Source organism: Odocoileus virginianus, chromosome 20 (genome assembly GCF_023699985.2).
Source record: "Odocoileus virginianus isolate 20LAN1187 ecotype Illinois chromosome 20, Ovbor_1.2, whole genome shotgun sequence".
Classification (NCBI taxonomy): domain Eukaryota; kingdom Metazoa; phylum Chordata; class Mammalia; order Artiodactyla; family Cervidae; genus Odocoileus; species Odocoileus virginianus.
This window is the reverse complement of record NC_069693.1, coordinates 15,123,738-15,141,953: the sequence shown is the minus strand read 5'-3', so window position 1 is coordinate 15,141,953 and position 18,216 is coordinate 15,123,738. Positions and strand designations below refer to the sequence as shown.

The 18,216-nt window shown below is 48.2% G+C and overlaps 1 protein-coding gene and 1 pseudogene across 1 annotated transcript; one reads left to right on the top strand and one right to left on the bottom strand.

Moving 5' to 3' along the window:
* LOC110123656 (hypoxanthine-guanine phosphoribosyltransferase pseudogene) overlaps positions 1-1,994 on the bottom strand; it is a 76,837-nt pseudogene extending 74,843 nt beyond the window's left edge.
* A 6-nt stretch (positions 1,995-2,000) lies between these two features.
* On the top strand, positions 2,001-13,204 carry HAUS5 (HAUS augmin like complex subunit 5). The gene is made up of 19 exons (XM_020871861.2): positions 2,001-2,157; positions 2,928-2,990; positions 3,082-3,114; positions 3,249-3,273; positions 3,760-3,865; positions 3,945-4,104; positions 5,218-5,287; positions 5,380-5,462; positions 5,950-6,007; positions 6,153-6,277; positions 6,463-6,526; positions 6,635-6,765; positions 6,989-7,151; positions 7,363-7,443; positions 7,549-7,694; positions 7,879-7,990; positions 8,068-8,200; positions 10,241-10,373; positions 10,541-13,204. The coding sequence occupies exons 1-19, from the start codon at positions 2,060-2,062 to the stop codon at positions 10,656-10,658; spliced, it is 1,902 nt and encodes a 633-aa protein (XP_020727520.2). The 5' UTR covers positions 2,001-2,059; the 3' UTR covers positions 10,659-13,204.
* The last annotated feature ends 5,012 nt before the right edge of the window (positions 13,205-18,216 follow it).

Genomic DNA, 18,216 nt, shown 5'->3' with positions numbered 1-18,216 from the left:
CTGTCTTAGTGTCTGATGCTGCCACTCAAAGTGCAGAGGGCAGGAAGTTGTTAGGAAGGGAAGACAGATGTAAATGGGGGAAAGCTAGCACAAGCTGGAACAAACTTGCCTCTGACCTTATTGGTATGAATGCCCACAGAAGCTGAAGCTAAACACACACATGGCCTAGGAGTTGCAGAAGTTGAAGGAAGAGCCAGGAGAAGGTGAAACAGTTGCTGATCTGGCTGCTACCCTATGCAAACATGGTGTGCCAGCAGCCAGCCAGGGACAACCTGCATGGCTGGCAAGATGTAAGCGGCCTTATTTCTGGATTTTAGACATTCTAATAGATATGTGGAAGTATTCCATTATTGTTTCAATTTGCAACTCCCTGATGACATCGTGTTGAACAAGTTCTCATGTGCTTACTTGCACTTATCTGTATATTTTCCTTGGTGAGACATCTGTTCATAAATTTTGTCCATTTTTAAACTGGATTATTTTCTCATGGTTGAGTTTTAAGAGTTCTTTGTATATTTTGGGTACAAGTCAATAATCAAATATGTGTTTTGCAAATATTTTCTCCCAATCTGTGATTTGTCTGTTTATTCCTTTAACAGTCAATACTTTCTAACACCCCTTGAAAGGTTCAGAGATCCATGGCAAACGTGCTAATTGCTTTTTTAATAGCAAAACAACCCACAAAAGTTGGAAGGGTGGAGATGTTTGAGAGAAATCAAAACTGTTGAGAAATCAAAATGGTGAAGTAGAAGCTGCTAATCTTTCCTCCAGGAAGCCCATCTGGATTTTACACCAGCCCCAGGCACCCTCTTCTGCATCTCGGCCCATAAGAAGCATTTGAAGCTCAATTCAGCTTCTCCCTGAAATCTTCTATGTCAATGGAGACCTTGTAGTCCCCTTGTTCCTGGAGCAGACTCGGCTGACCCTTGGACATCTCCTTGACTCCTCACACCCATGGAGTCTGTTGATAACTTTGTTGTCAGCATCTCCTCCAAAGATGTCCCTTCTCTTATCTCCCATATCAAGGTCTGTTCCACCTAATCGCCAGCCTAGAGTTCTGTATTTCACCCTTCTACAGCCAGTCAACTTCACATGAGACCCACTCAGGTACCTCTCTACTCAACATCCCTACAGTTGTCCAGCACTGTCCTCAACACCCTCCTCTCCCTCATCCTGCTCCATCCTCTACCCTGGGTTCCCAGCTTTTAGTCTCACCCCACCATCTTTCTCTCCCATTTGTTTATTCAACAACTATTTAGAGATTCAGGCTCTGTATTGGACACTGAAGACTGATTAATGACACAATCATATTGCCTGAGAGGTCCCTGAATGGTACCATTTCTCAGGACCGTGTCTGAGGCTGAGTGGGCTCTCCAGGACTCCAGCCCTAGTATTTAGCGCTTTCTGGGGGCACTCCACAGACCTCTCAAGTTCCTTGACCCCAAAGTGACCCACCCCTGCTGCTTATGTCCTATCCATTCCTACCTGGTGATGCGTCTACGTCCCTCACTGAACTGTAAGCTCCGTGGCATTGAGACTGGGGCTGTCTCAGCCACCAGAGTGTCCCCATCACAAGGTCAGCTCACGAATGTTACGGATTGGTAAGGACGAACAAATACCTAGAAGAAAGCATGCCAGGGAAATATTAGGCTCATGCCAACTGCCCCCGTCCCTCACTCAGACCTGACACCCTGTTTCTGAAACCAAAGGGCAGTAATATTGGCATCCCCTCGCCTGACTGTCATCCTCCTAGGATGAAAGTCCCATTTTGCCAAGAAAATGAAGGGAGGCATTAGGGACCTTTAGCTTCTCAGGGAACAGCTGGTAGTAGGAAGGAAGACGCAAAAAGCAAGCGGATCCCACCGTTCCTTCAAGTTCCTTTCATCTTCGCTCACAGGAATCCTAAGGTAAGAAAGCTGTGGGTCGGCTCTGAGACCCCGCAGAGCAGGAAATCCCCCATCTTCCTGGAGACCGCGGCGTTACTTCCGGCGCGTGCGTGACGTAAGAGAAGGACGCCACACTTGAAGAAGGGGCGGGAGGCAGCGGCCTGGTCACTGTCATGGAGTCAGCGCAGCTAGCGCGGGAACTGGGTTGCTGGGAGGCGGAAGAGATGGAGGTGCCCGTGGCGGCCCGGGTCCCGGAGTCGACGCTGCGCAGGTGAGAGCCGCTCTGGGAGTTAGGACTCCCCACCCTGAAGATGGAATCTCCCGGGATGAGACCCACATCTTCATCCAAAACGCGCCATCCTCCCCTTCCCCCTCTGCCCCAATGAAAACAACCTTTGAGGACTCTCCTGCCGCAGTGCAATTAACCCTTGAGGGCGCTCCTGCCCTGCAGGTAGGAAATCCAGACAGAGGATCCTATATTGAGTGAGGACGTCCTGGTGGTGACTCCGACACTCCCACCACCATCCTCTGAGGCCACCCAAAGTGAGGTCCCTTGCAATAGTGGGGATCCTCCATGAGTTAGTAATAAGGCTCTCTTTTATCAGTGTGAAAATTGGATCTCCAGGGTAAGGCTGTCTCTCAGTACATCACCACCCACCCCAGCTAGTGAGGACACTCAAGTCAGCAAAAACCACACCATTCAAGACTGAATGTATAGGAGTGATGACCCACAACTGATCATGAGAGGGCCCTTTCTGGCAGTATAGCCCTCACCCCACCTCTGGAAGTAACGAGATAATCCTTTGCCAGGAGAAAGGGAGCACTACACCAGAGAATGAGAATACCCCTACCCCCAGTGAGACACCCACCCTCTCAGTGGCTGAGAACTCCCCAGGAGGGAATACCTTACCCTCAGAAGTATGGACCCTACCCCCCGTACAGATGAGAATTCCTTAGTAAAGATCTTATCTCCTCACCACTGTGCTAGTGAGGATCCTCCATCCTGTGTCCCAGGCATACCTTTACATGCTCTTCCCACAGGCTGTGTCTGGGCCAGGGGGCCGACATCTGGGCCTACGTTTTGCGGCACGTGCGCAGCCAGAGGTGAGCCTGGCCACAGAAGGGAAGCTGTGGCAGAGGAGGGGACCCAGGAGAGCCCCACTGTAACTCCCCTTCCTCCTACCTCTCCATTCAGGAACGTCAGGAAGATCCGGGGAAACCTGCTCTGGTAACTGGTCCTCAAAGCTGTCCCTTCCTGTCTTCCCCAGCCCCATCCAGCCACATCCCTGCTCCCAGCCTCACACCTCCCATCTCTCCCCTGGAAGTCCCCATCATCCTCTCACTCTGGTCTCATTTCCTCAGGTGTGGCCACCAGGACAGTCCAGAGGTGAGAAGCATGTGCTGCAAGGTTTTATTTCATCCAAAAAAAGGACTTACAGTTCTTCTGCTCTGGGCCCAGCCTTGGGCTGGGTGATGCCAAGGGTCACTGTGTCACAAAACAACCCAATCCCTGCACTCACTTGCAGTCTGGGTGGAGGAGGCGTGAGCTGTGAGTGGGGGGACAGGGATATGAAGCATCAAAGCTGGTGAGGTTGATGGGAGAAGAGACGGGCTTGGGAGAAATGCTGAGGCCAGTATGGGACCCAGCGTGACATCTCAGAGGAGGCTTCCTGGAGACCTCAGGACTCCAGGTGTGGGGCTCCAGGCAGTCCCAGAAGGAAGGAGGGGAACAGGATAGTACCCTGGTGCTCTTCTTCAGGCACTGAAACTCCCTAGGGAAAACCCTGTGCCACATTAACTGGGCAGGAAAGAGACCACTGCCCCACAGAGAGCAGTCAGGCCATGCATCTGACCCTGTACCTGATTCCTCCAGGCCCGCCGGAAGCTGGAGTTGGAAGCCGCTGTTGCCCGCCTGCGGGCAGAGTTCCTGGAGTTAGACCAGAGCCTGGAGCTGATGGAGCAAGAGACTGAGGCTCAGGGTGACCCATGGGGCTGGAGAGATGGGCAGCAGAATGGGGTGAGGGAAAGTGCTGATGGCCACCCCTGTTCCTCTCACAGATATAGCCATGGAGCAGAACCTACAGAGCATGCAAGACACCCAGCGCCGTGCTCTCCTCCTCCGGGCTCAAGCTGGGGCCTTGCGAAGACAGCAGCGTGGGCTCCAGGATCCCATGCAGCGACTGCAGAATCAGCTCAAGCGCTTGCAGGACATAGAAAGGTGGGCCTCAGGTATCCAGGGAGCATCCCTCACCAGGCTGGGCATACAGACATCCTTAGAGACCCAGTGCTTCGCCTGGACCCCTTCTGGGTTCTAGAATTCTGAGCTCCACTCCTTAGGATTTAATGTCCATGGAGCCAGGAAGTTTTGCCATCTCAGCCACCTGTTTTCCAGTGCTTAGAGTGGTGCCAGCTGTATGTAGAACGCCAGTGCTGGGGGGAGGAAAAAAAAAAAAACAGTAAATGGGACAGTCCTGCCCTCATGGAGCTCACACTCTGATGCAGAGGAGACAAGTGGTAAACTAGGACACAGACAAATCCTATAATCATAGGTGGAGATGAGCACTATGAAGAAAAGGGGATATAGAAAGGGAGAGGGAGATGCTACTCTAGGTACAATGGTCAGAGAAAACCTCTCTGAGGATGTTAACATTTGAGTTAGGGGAGGAGTTTCCATGGAGAGGAACGGCAAGAGCAGAGCCCCCTGAACCTGGCATGTGGGGGAAACAGCCCAGATGCCAGCTCAGCTTAAATTTTGAAGGCAAGAGGCAGAGTAGTAAGGGGGTAGGTTGGAGAGGTGGGCAGAGCGCTGCGGAGGCGTTGGAGTTGTATTCGGAGGCTGGCTTCATGCCCTGGCTCAACCACTTAGAGCTGTGTAACTGTGGGCATAGTCTAACTGCTTTGTGCCTCAGTTTCTAAGTTCTGTAGAAGGGGGATAATAATATCTACTCTAAAGGGTAGGTATGATAATTGAGTTAAATCACGCAGAGTGTTTAAAAGTATTCTACTTGTTATTCTGTGTGTGGAAACCCATCACGTTTTCGAAGGTTTTGAGCAAAACAGGGACGTGATCTGTCAGAGGTTTTAACAGGATCTTTGGCTACTGCGGGGTGGGGAAGAGACTGCAGAGGGTAAGAGCAGGGAGATGGATGAGGAGATTAATGTAGTCATCCAGCCAGGAGATGACGTGATCTCATTTGGGGGTTGGCCTCTGAGATCCAGGCTCAGTGATCCCTGTGACTGGCTGTGCTGGCAGCAGGAGGGAACACCAACCTCTGTGCTGCCAGCCACCTCCTCCCAGGAACCCCTGCCCCAACTTCACTCCTCCTTCCAGGAAGGCCAAAGTGGATATAAACTTTGGACCCTTGGTATCAGCAGCCCTGGGCCTGGAACCTGCAGTCCTGGTAAGAGTCCTGGGCCAGGGGGCAGAACGGTGGGGTGTCCGGGGTTAGATGGACCTCTGGGCCCCCCTCATACTACACTCTCTTCTTCACAGCACGATGTCCAAACAGCCTGCAGCCTCCGGACCCAGTTCCTGCAGAGCCTCCTGAGTCCTCAGGCTCAGGGAGGCGGCGTTCCGTGAGTAGCCCTTGGCCACCAGAGACCCTGTGAAGAACCTTGTTACAGACACTGTACCTCTGGGCTCTGTCAGCCCCAGGCCCTGCCCTGACAGGGCTCCCAGGCTGGGTAGAGAGGAAGCAGACCTTTAGAGAGTGACGACCCAGGTAGTTGGGGCTCTCAGAGGGTGGGCAAGCCTGGGAGGCTCTGGGTTCCCAAAGGAGACTCCTTACCCAGCTAAGGAGGCAGAGAGGATGGGTGCTTTGGTGAGGAGGGACAAAAGGTTGAGAGGGTGTTCCAGGTAAACTGCACACACGAATGGGTCCAAGGCCAAGGCATTGATATGCTGTTAAGTGGGACGCTCAAGTCTATCTGGTATAGAGGAACCTGGTTTCCAATCTTTAACATGGGGACAGTGACAGCCCCTACCTTACAGAGCGGCAGTGATCACTAAAGGGTGAATTAATGGTTCTTGTAACATTCTCTGTCCTCTTCCCCAACTCCACAGAACCCTGCAAGATGACCACTTTGGAACTTCCTACCAGCAGTGGCTTAGCTCAATGGAGGTGAGGGGCACTCTCAAGAAAGGCTACACCCTGATTAAACCTCAGGGTGCCAGGACCTCACTCATCATCCCTACCCCTTCTCCATGGAGTCCCAGCTTGCGGCCCTGCCACCATCCTGCCCTGACTTCACCCCTCTCCCCACCAGAGCCTGCTGACAAACCACCCACCAGGCCACGTCCTCGCTGCCTTGCAGCATCTGGCTGCAGAACGGGAGGCAGAGATCCAGTCCCTGTGCAGTGCTGATGGGCTCCAGGATACGGAGAGAACCAGGTGGGGTGTTGGTGCTCCCAGTCAGCGCAGGGCAGGTGGCTGGGTGATCTGGGACAGGTCAGGACCAGGCAGGGTGACCTGCCAGTGGGAACTGAAGCCCAGTAACCAGTCTGGCAGGTAGGCTGACACTGGTTACCTACAAGGGGACAGGGCTCCCCCCACTACAGCTCAGCCCTTATTCTCAGGTCCCAGGCACCAGACCAGTCAAACTCCAGCCAGACCCTGCCATCCATGGTGCATCTCATCCAGGTAACCCCTCCAGGACCCTTCCCATGACTCCATCCCCTTCCCAACCCAAAACATCTCCATGCCCTCCCTGCCAGGGACCATGTCACCCTGACTTTGTGCTTACTCCAGGAGGGCTGGCGGTCTGTGGGTGAGCTGGTCACCCAGCGGGACCCCCTCCTGAAGGAGCATCAAGTCCTGACCCTGCGCCTCCAGGGCCTGATGGAGAAGGTGGATAGATGTATCCTGGGATCCAGCGAGAGGTGAGGCGTCTCCAAGGGCCATGGCCTCGGCCATGTCTCTCCACGGGGTCTCAGAATATGGACTACTGCACCCTGGCTCCTGTTTCAGTCTCCCAGCTTGCCCTGCTGGGTCGTCTCCCTATGCTTACAGCTCTTTGTGCATCCTTGCGCGTCTGATCTCGCTCCTCTGCTGAGAGTCTTAGTCACTTTCCTTCTCCTTTGCTCTTTTCTACTTGGGCCGCAGGCAGACTTTGGTGCTGGGGCTCCGGGTCTGTGCCCTCTGGGCAGAACTCAAGGCCCTTCAAGCCCTGAGCCAGGAGCTGGAGGAGGCCACTGGGCGTCGGCAGATTCTGCTCCAGGAGCTACAGGCCAAACAGCAACGGATCCTGCGCTGGCGCCAGCTAGTGGTGAGAAGTGGGGCTGCAGGAGAAGTGGCCAGGCCTGCGGCAGACTGGGAGGGAGCCCTAAGGAGCCAGAACTGGGCCTCCTGGTGAGGGGAGGGGGCCTCGGTGAGACTCCCAAGAGGAGTCAGGGCCTGTGCAAAAGGGGTGAGCAGGGGCAGAGGCTGGGAGGTAAAACAGAAAATCAGCCCATCTCCATGGCGTCTTGGTTGCCTAGGAGGAGACACAGGAGCAGATCCGCCTACTCATCAAGGGCAACTCAGCCATCAAGACACGCCTGTGCCGGAGCCCCGGGGAGGTGAGATGGAAGCCGGGGCCAATTCTGGGGTGGGGGGGCTGGGCCTCTTCAGGAGGGGTCTACACAGCCTCACGCTGTCCTTCCCATCCCTTTCCTTCCCCACAGGTGCTAGCTTTGGTTCAGCGAAAAGTGGTCCCCATGTCTGAGGCGGTGGCTCCACAGAGCCAGGAGCTGGTGCGGTGTCTGGAGCAGGAAGCCCAGCACCTGCCCCATCTTCCTCTGGGCCCCTTGCTGCAGCACGGCCCTGGAGGGTGAGATAGGGGTTGCCACATACCCTGTTGTGGATGACTGCTACTCCCTGGGCCCACTCCTAAAACACAATCCTAGGGTTCCCAGGCTGCCAGACCTCACCCTCAGCCCCACCTCCAAGTTCCTGGGCCTCTGGAACCTGGCCTCCCTCTCAGTGCCCCTCCCAACCTGGACTTCACTCTGCAGATTGCAGCCCCTCCCTGCAGTCCTGCCATCCATCCACCAGCTGCATCCTGCATCCCCAAGGGGCTCCAGCCTCATAGCGCTGAGCCACACACTGGGGCTGCCTGCAGGGAAGGTGAGTGCCTGTCGCCTCGGACCTGTCTTCCAACCCCGACCTCCGCCCCAAGTGATGATCCTTCCTCCTCCCTCCAGGCTCCGGAGCTGCTCCTCCCAAAGGCTGCCTCTCTTCGGCAGGACCTTCTGTTCCTCCAGGACCAACAAAGTCTCCGACGCTGGTATCTGCTCCACATGAAGACCAGCCTGCCGCCAGGACCATCCACCCAGGGTAGGCTGCCCCACTTCCTTATCCAGCATCCCAGCCCCTTCCCAGCACCTTTAGCCTCCAGAAGAAATCACAAATACCCATTGCTTACACAGTGCGCACTGTGCATTGAGGTCTTGAAGCATGCTCACTAGTGTCATCTGCACAGCATCCCCAGGGGTTCTCTCCACATTACGGAGGAGGGAACTGAGAAGCAGAGGGCTTGCAAGCTGCCCAGGCAGCCAAGCTAGATTTGAACCCAGGCCGTCTAACATGGGTCTGTGCTCCTAACCACTAGGGGACACTGCTCATCAAACTGCCAGATATTCATCCATCATCAAACAGCAGTATACTTGAGTAGTTACAAACCAGGCTGTATAGTTAAACTACTGGGTTTTTTTCTCAGCAATCCCTGTTCCTTGCTGCATGGTCTTCCTCTGCCTCAGTTTCCCCTGAAGTGGACTAGGCATAATCGTATTAATAATACCTTACAGAATGGCTGGGAAGACTCAGTCAGGTGGCCTGAACAGGGTATTGAGCTTTGGCTGGCTGCAGTTAAGCATTCTGTGTCCCTTGTGTGATTCCAGTCTCTGCTATCTGCACATGCACAGTCTCCTCTAGTCCTTACCTTGAGGGAAGGGAGTGTAAGACTACAATTTACAGAAAGGAAGCTAAAACTCAGAAGTCCTTTATTCCTGGATTCACTAAGCAAGTACTCACTGCTTATATGCCATGTGCTAGCCCCTGAGAATTCAACAGGGAGAGAGGTGAGAGCTATCCAGCCCCAGGGTGTCCCAATTGTAGAAGCGAAAAATTCAAGAGAGAAATAGATGGAAGAGATGGCTTGAAGAGAAGTGAATCAGTGTACTATCAGCAAAGCAGGAAGAGACCATCTTCAGGCCTTTGAGTTTTGAGCTCCTTACCACCCCCACTCTTCACTGGGTGAGGAGCAGTGTGAAGGACCAGCAGAAAAAGCACAAGACATGGCACAGCATTGTCTTACCGCATGGGCATCAGGGACTTTTAACACATCTATAACTGGAACTCAGCTCCCTTTAGTCCAGAAAGCAGTTCTGTTTTTTTCGCTCCTGGTTTCCTTCCCTCAATAAATGACCCCCCCTGCCCTCATGCAGGTGCTAAAGCCAGAAGCCCAGGAGTCATCCGTAATTTTTCCTAGTCCTCTGAACCCCTACCTTCAACCTGTCAGTAAGCCTGTGGGTCCCCTCTCCAGAGTGCCCCCGTCTGCCCCCTGTTTCACTAGCCTGTGGCTCAGATAATTCCATCTGTCCCTAAGAGGGACCAAAGAAAGGGCAAGTGTCATGCCTGAGGTTACAAGGCCAGGAAAGGGTTCAGGCCCGAAGGGTCTGACCACACTGCTCATCTGCACTTGCTCTGAGCTGGGCTTATTCTGAGAGAGAATAAGCGAGACTAGAATAAGAGAATAAGAGAGAATAAGAGAGACTAGATGAGTCACAGTCCCCAGGAAAGACACCAGTGGAGTGAAGAACTGCAGCAGTCTGAGGAAACAGCTGGGGTGAGGAATGCTGGGAAGGGCTGCCAGGAGGAAGCATGGTGTCTCCAGTGGGCCTGGGGGACAGGTGAGGCTTTTGCTCCAAAGTAGTGAGCAGAGGCCACGTGATGCATTCCTCAAGTACTAGGCTGAGAGCTTGGGCTCGGTCTTGGGGTGCTGAGGAGCCTGGGAGGGCTCTAAGCAGGAGAGGGAAAGGATCAGGTTTAGCCCTTGAGATCACTCTGGCTGCCACGTGAAGGATGGACCAGTAAGAGGCCGAGGCTTGGAGCCTAGGAGGGAGGCTGGGGGACAAGCAGGGAAGCAGGTAGGACGCTGAGGGAGGGACCATGGAGACTGAGGGGGAGGGAGGAAGGTATTCAGAAGGATACCTGGGGCATGGTGGGCTTGCACCTGGTAAGAGGACCTGGGAGGAGAGAGGTTTAGGAGAGATGCTGAAGTGAAGACTAGATGATTGGAGACTTGGTGACTCATTAGCTGCGAGGTACCCGGGAGCCCGAGGATTCAGTGCTGCACCCTGGGTTTCTAACCTACAGAGCTGCTGCAGATCCAGGAATCCCAGGAAAAGGAGCAGAAGGAGAGCCTGGGACAGGCTCTGAAGCGGCTGGAGAACCTGCTGAAACAAGCGCTGAAGCGAGTCCCCGAGCTCCAGGGAGTTGTGGGAGACTGGTGAGAGGGGGACATGACGAGGTGGGGGCTGAACTGGGCGCAACGGGCAGAACTTAGGCCGGGGGAGGCGGTGGGGGGCTGATGACAAGCAGACCACGGTGTTGAGGGTTGGCTAGTGAAGGTCTGGAGGTCCTAGACCTTCCCCTTTAACCCATCCCCTGCTCCAGGTGGGAGCAGCCAGGACAAGCCGCCCTCTCCAGGGACCTCTGCCAAGGCCTGTCGCTGGCCCAGTGGCAGCTGCGCTGGGTCCAGGCCCAAGGTGCCCTGCAGCAGTTGCGCAGATGAAGAAGTAGCTCAGAAAGAAGTCAGGAGCTTCGCACTTGTTCATCCCAACACGTCACTTCCCTTAAGACCTCTGGAAAAAAGCATTGCCGGGACACATCAGTCCATGGTCTCCACCACACCTGCCGCCCGCGTCCCCGGCTGTTCTCGGTGCTCTCAGTGGCCTTGCCCCGTCCTGTCATTGCTCTAAAGCCAAGATGAACACGATACTATGGGCCCCACCCTAGCTGAAACTCTCCTCATCACTTTTACCCTCAGTAGGAAGTAATCAAGTGCCTGCTATAAACACTGAGGATCCAGCACTGAAAAAAATGGACAGAAGTCCCAGCCTGCAGGGAGTTGTCGTTCTAGGATAGGAGGACAGACCACTGACAAAATAAGTAAGCAGAATATCTAGTACGTGGAAGAACCGCTATGAGAAAAAGCGATTGCAGAGGTGCAGTGTTACATAGAGGGCTAACAGCAAGGTGACACTGTAAAGGCGGTGGGAAGGAAGCACCCAGGGATGTGGGGAGGGCCTCAGCGGGGAGACTGCAGCGTGCGCAGAGGCCCTAGCTCACAGGCGTTGGTGTGAGGGCCACGGAGGCAGTGTCGCTGTTGGAAGAAGGGAAGGTGTGAGAGATGGGATTGTCTTTGAGTTTTTATAGTTTTTTGGTTTGTTTTTTTTTTTACATTTAAATCTTTGAGCCATTTGGAATTGATCCAAATGGATTCCATTCTGTCTTATTGTAAGCACTTACTAAAATTCTCATTCAGAGCAGTGGTCACCTCTAAGGGAGGGTTAGGTGGCAAGGAGGAGACAAACTTTCTAGAGTTAAAAATATATTGTGTGTTGAAGGTGGTGAGGGTTACACAGGTGTATGGATTTGTCAGAACTAGTCTGGCTGTAATCGTTAGGTCTGTGTATTTCACTGTGAACTATCTTCAATTTGTAAAGTAAAATTTTACCCACCTAAACTTTATAAAGTAGACTTAGATATTCTTCATACACTAAATTTCCATGGCTAATTGGGTTGTATTGGTTGTATCTGGCTGTATCCAAGACCATCTGTCTGACTCTTGAGTGCCATCCCCACAGTGTTTTAATTTTAGAGGCTGTGTAATATGTCTTAACTGCAATGACTGGTTGCCATCTTGCTCAAGTCAGTGTTTCCCTGTCTCTACTTGCTGTCTTTTTCTTTTAAATGAAATTAACTTTATACCAAATTTGGCTGGTTCCGGAAGAAATACATAGATGGGAATTTTACTGGGGTTGCAGTTAATCTACCAATTAGGGATATTTGACGTCTTTGAGATTTTAAACCTGACTTTCCACCTCCCTTCCCATAGCTCCTCTCTTGACCTCCAGAGCACCCTCACTCCCAATGCCCCTCCTGTCCCTAGCTGCTCTTTCTCAGTCTTCACACATTTGCTTTCCCACGTGCCACCTTAGTGTTCCCGCTCCTTTGTCTTCTCTTCGTCTCACTTCCCAGTCACCTCCCTACAGAACAAGGTGATCCTTACCGTGTCCTTGCTTAATTTTTTTCTGTAACATAGCTTCTAACGTATACAATTTTAGTTTATCTTTTATTGTCCTCCTCAAACAAAATGTGACCTCCATGAAGGCTAATTCTTCTGTAAACTAGAAGCTGGACAGACTTCCTTCAATATGATTTGAAATCCATATGCAATAAGGGGAAATAATACTAACAAAAAGAGAAAACAAATTTTTACATGATTTTTTTAAAAAAAAGGCCAAGTTAACAAGAAATGACTAATTAGGGGAAAATGTTTGCAGTTTATACTATAAAAGGATGTGTGTGTGTATGTGTGTGTAGTGTCAAAATGGAAAAGAAAAATTCCAAGTCCATAGAAAAATGGACAAAATATATGAATGGATAGTTCTTAGAAAATATGCTCAAACTCAGTAAGAGAAAAGCTAATGAAAACCCCACTTTGCTACATTTCCCACCTATCAGACAGGGAAAAGGAAACCTGTGATTTTGGCAGCTCCCTCTGTCAACAGGGCAGAAGGAAACAGCATTCTGATGTATCAGTGGGTGTGCCATATGAAACACCTGTGAGATAATCTCCAGCAAAACTATATGAGGACATACTCTTTGCCAAAACAATGCTACCTATAGAAATCTATCCCAAAGACGTACTGGGTAAAACATAAGTTGTGGGACTTTGTACAAAACTACTAGATCACATCTTCAGAAAGTTGGTGGGGGAGGGCTACAGAGGGGACTGTTTTTTGGATTAAAGGAGACATGACAGCCAAATGTAATGCAAGATATTGATTGAATCACAGGCTGTTGTGATTTTTGTGTTTGGGTTTGAAAGTACACTTTTAAATCAGTGGGGGAAATTTTCATATGAGAAATGGAAAATTGGTATATTGGAAAATGTATCTTTATTACATTTCTTTGTGATAATGGTATTGTGCTTAGGTGAGAGAATGTGTACAAAGTATTAAGGATGATGTCTGCAACTTACTTTCAAGTAGTCTTATTGTTCATAATACTGATTTTTTTATTTTGATAAAAGTTTAAAATTTTGAGACCCAACATCATATATTTTGAAATTATATATATTAGACTAAAGCATATTAAGTATCTATGCTAACATTACTGGGGACCAAGTTTCTAATGCAAGTGAAAAGAAATACAAATATAAGAAGTAATACCCTGTGATCTTTCATTTGAATTGGAAATACCAGAATGAATTCATGGGTTTTCCTCTTTCTTAAACAAACAAAAAATATATATATATATATAGTTCCCTAGCTATGTCCACAGAAAAACTCTACATACAACAACCTAGTAATGCTCATGCCTAGGTTGTGGTCTCTAAATACCACTTCTGACTCAAAGGAACCAAGGATCCTTGGGGAAATAACTGATTCTAGTCTGGGGCAAGAAATGTGCAAAATGAGTATGAAGCATTTTGTGCCAGCAGCAAGGAAGTACTCTAAAACTACTGGGATTGAGTCGAGGGACTCAGAAGTCAAAATGAAGAGGTTGTTGATGCTTAGTCACTAAGTCATGTCCAACTCTTTGCGACCCCATGGACTGTAGCCCACCAGGCTCCTCTTGTTCATGGGATTTCACAGGCAAGAATACTCGAGTGGGTTGCCATTTCATTCCCCAGGAGATCTTCCAGACCCAGGGATGAACCTAAGTCTCCTGCATTGCAGGTGGATTCTTTACCTCCGAGCCATCAGGCAAGCCCATTAAGTTTAATACTCTATCTTAATAGAAACTTCACTTACCTTGAATCTACAATTTGTAGTCGGGCCCACATACTTACGCTGTGCTTTTACAGTACCCAGAAGGATGGTGAATTTTGAAGCATTCATTGCAGTAGTTTGCACTACAGTCCATGCAACTTTTTGTGGATTCTTGAGGCGATGGTTTACAAAGGTCACATACTGGCTGTGGCTGCCCTAGCTGCCTGCCATTATCTTTCAACAATAATTTCCCAAGTGAAATTTCAAAACAGACCATTGATTCCCCATTTTCCAAGATCCACATCATGCTCACAACCAGGACAAGGAATAGTCGTCCTAGGGGTCAATGAATCACACTTCCAGCCTGTGTATTCAGTAAATCTTTGTTTAGTTACATCAGTAGGAAAATGAAAGAAAGAAAAGGAGGGATCATGTTTCGGAAGGATACGTATCTAAATATATGTATTCCAAAACAATACTCAACATGGCTCCATATGAATCAAGTTGTGTACTAAATTTTAATGATTTTTCCTTGGCATATGAAAGATAAGCCAAAGCTACTAAATAGTTATTAAAAAGAAATTATTCTATAATAAATCTCATAAAAACCACATTAAATCAAACAGATATGTGAACAAAACATATAATGCAATAGTACACAGGGTCAAGATCTTTTGAAAGTATACAGCTAACCTTTATAGTTATTTTTATATGTCATACCCAAAGGAATTTGACTTGCATTTAAATGAAAACATCCTTGACTGATTGATAGGAACTCAGTTTATACATAGAAGAGCAGGAGTCCTTACCCCAGCCATGGTCCATGGATTGACTCCAGGAAGATTCAAATAGTTTAGTAGACCATTTGAAATTGTATGGAAAATTTTGCATCTATGTATCCATACATATTGGCTAAAGATGGGACATTTTGAGCAGCAATTAGAATAACTTGAAGCACATAAATATGTGTTTGAAAATGTAAGTTTATATTGATATTCATACACATATACCTCATTGGTCCTTTGAAGGGTGCTAGTAACCAACTCATTTCTTCCCTCCTCCCCATAAAATAGGGAAAGAATCAGGCATTTTCTGTCTCCTTTCCTGTTTGTGAAAAAGTAACCCAAGTTCTGAAAAGAGGAAGTTTATAAAAGTCACTAATGATTATAGAGAGAATGATAAAATTTGAAAACCACTATCTTCAATACATAAATGAAGTAATAGATACAGGTGATGATGATCAAGTACTGTTAAAACTTAATGAAAGGGCTGATTGAGCTTTTTTAAATGGATGAACAGGATGACACTGCTGATCAATCTCAGCGGCACTGAAGCAGGACAACCAGACACCACCCGCTCCTGACAGGACACTGGTAGTGGTTTAGTCACTAAGTCATGTCCAACTCTTGGGACCCCATGGACTGTGTAGCCTGCCAGGTTCCTCCATGGGATTCTCCAGGCAAGAATACTGGAGTGGGTAGCCATTTCCTTCTCCAGGGGATTTTCCCAATCCAGGGATTGAACCTGGGTCTCCTGCATTGCAGGTAGATTCTTTATGGACTGAGCTACATGTAGAATTCAATGGCTACTTTATACCAGCACTACTTAAGCATTCTTTTACAAAATTAAACCAAAATCTAATCAAGCTTCTGTCAAGAAAGGGAGAGGGGCCAGTGAGGAACAAGTGAAACAATGTAATCAGTTAAATCCAAAATGCGAGAAATCCAATAGGACAAGTGATCAGTTTCTCCAACAAATAGGGAAAAAAGAGAGAGAGAGAGAATCTGGGGGAGAAAGGGGAAAGAAAAAATGGAAAGATAAAGAGGACATTTTTCAGGTCAAAAAAAAAAAAGACTTAAAAGCTGAAACAATTTGAGCAACAAAATAAGTACTGAATAATAACCAAAAGTATAAGATATCCATGAGTCCATACTGATACAAATGACTTAATAATTAAATGAAGTGGGTAGACTAGACATCCCCTATGCAAGAAAAAGCTTGAAAGGGTTTTTTGTTTTGTTTTTGTTTTATTTTGAATTGAAGGATGATGGCTTTACAATATTGTGTTGGTTTCTGCCATACATCAACATGAATCAGCCACAGTTACACATATGTGGCCTTCCTCCTGAACTTCCCTCCCTTCTCTTACCCCATCCCACTGCTCTGGGTTGTCACAGAGCCCCGCTCTGAGTTCCCTGAGTCACACAGATTACCACTGGCTGGCTGTTTTACACACACTAGTGTTTATGTTTCCATGCTACTCTCTCCATTCCTCGCGCACTCTCCTTCCCCTCCCCCTGCATGTCAGCAAGTCTGTTCTCTAGGTCCGAGTCTATTATTGCCCAGCAAATAGATTCATCATTACCATTTTTTTAGATTTCATATATATATATATATATATATGTTAATATATGATATTTGTTTTCCTCTTTTCTTACTTCCCTCTGCATAATAGGCACTAGATTCAGCCAACTCATAGAACTGACTCAAATGTGTTCCTTTTTATGGCTGAATAATATTCCATTATATATATGTACCACAGCTTCTTTATCCATTCAGCTGTTGATGGACATCTCGGTTGCTTCCATGTCCTAGCTATTGTAAATAGTGCTACAATGAACATTGGGGTACATGTGTCTTTTTCAATTATGGTTTTTTCAGGATACATGCCAAGTAGTGGGATTGTTGTTCATATGGTAGTTTTATTCCTAGTTTTTTTAAGGAATCTTCATACTGTCTTCTGTAGTGGCTGTATCACTTTACATTGCCATCAACAGTGCAAGAGGGTTGAAAAGGGAGGTTTCTTTTTTTTTTTTTAAGTAAATTTATAGTAGATACCTGACAAGTGCTACCTCAGGAGATTAAAGTTAATAATAATCCGTGTTGACAGTATGTACCCTTGATATGATAAGAATTGCACTTTACCTCTATGGTCTCCCACCACCCCTCAAAAAAATATAACCTCAGCCTAATAATGAGAAAAACATCAGTGAGGTCCCAAATGTGAAATATTCTACAAAATACATGACTAGTACTCCTCAAAACTATCAAAGTCATGAAAAAAGAAAGAGAAATTGTCACTGGCAAGAAGAGCTTAAGGAAACACAACAACTAACTATATGTTATGTGTTATCCTGGATGGAATGGTTGAACAGAAAATAGATAAGGTAAACACTAGGAAAACTGAATAAAGTATGGACTCTAGTTAATAATTTTTAAGGTATCTTATTCTCTTATAATATCTCTAGCACATAAGCAACCAAACTATTTTAACAAATCACTCATTTATGCTGATTCAAACTGGAACCTCCAAGAAACCAAGGCAGGCAGTAAAATTAAGTTTTAAGGGGTGGGTTGGGGGGTGAAGGAGACTGACCCACTGACCAAATGAAACGTGGGCCTTACTTGGATCCTGATTTTTACAATACTATTGTAATATAAACACATTTTGAGGCAGGGAAAATAGAACGCAATCTAGGTGTAAGATGATAGATAGGGCAGTTTCTGGATGTGAACATGGTATTTTTTTCTTTTAAATACTCCTTATTTAATAGGCATCTTATCTGTTAACACATTATGAAGCAAGTACAGGCGAACTGACAGATGTCTTCAATTTGCTATAATGTAAAGCGAAAAAATGTATAGACAAAACAAGAAGGATAAAATTTTAGTAAATTCTTGAGAGGCACGTGGATGTTCGTTGTATTATTCTCTCTACTACTGTGTAGTTTTGAAAATATTCATAAAACATCTTGAGGACTAAAAAAAAAAAAAGCTGTGTCTCAAGCACAAACACCAAAAGTCTACACGTGACCTTCTGAGTTGACATATTTGACTACTGTCCCTTGGCCTTTGCATGAACTATTCATCCTACCCAGAGTCTCTATACTCTTCAGGTGTCACCTCCTCCAGGAAGCCTGGGTCAGGCGCCTCCTCTGAAATTCCCACATCATGGTCCTGGTTTTTCTGGAACTCACTGGTAGCGTGTACGAAAGTGGGCGACCATGGCTTCCAGCTGTCTCCAGCCCCATCCTGCCCTGGGGTGACTGGGATGTCGCTGTGTTTTTAAAACTTCCGGAACGGGTCTCGCGGTGGCACAGGAGGAACCTCCGAACTTCCCGGAGTTCTCAAAGGTCAAGTTTTCACTTTAGGGTCGGGCCGTCTGTCTGGGTTGCACGCCCCTAAACGCAGTTTCTTCCATTGACTCGTTTCTCCGGCACTCTGACTGGCCTATATTTCTCCTTGGGGGCGGGCCCTCTGGGTGTGGCCAGGTTCTCATTGGCCCTCACTTCAAAGGCCAACCCTGTTGACGTAAGGTGTCATGTATCAGCGCCCGTCGCTTTCGCTGAT

Bases quoted from the DNA above. Each gene is read 5' to 3' on its own strand.
- HAUS5 (XM_020871861.2), top strand. From the start codon at position 2,060: ATGGAGTCAGCGCAGCTAGCGCGGGAACTGGGTTGCTGGGAGGCGGAA. The intron at 7,991-8,067 runs GTGAGTGCCTGT...TCCTCCCTCCAG, and splicing joins TGGGGCTGCCTGCAGGGAAG to GCTCCGGAGCTGCTCCTCCC. The intron at 8,201-10,240 runs GTAGGCTGCCCC...TCTAACCTACAG, and splicing joins GCCAGGACCATCCACCCAGG to AGCTGCTGCAGATCCAGGAA.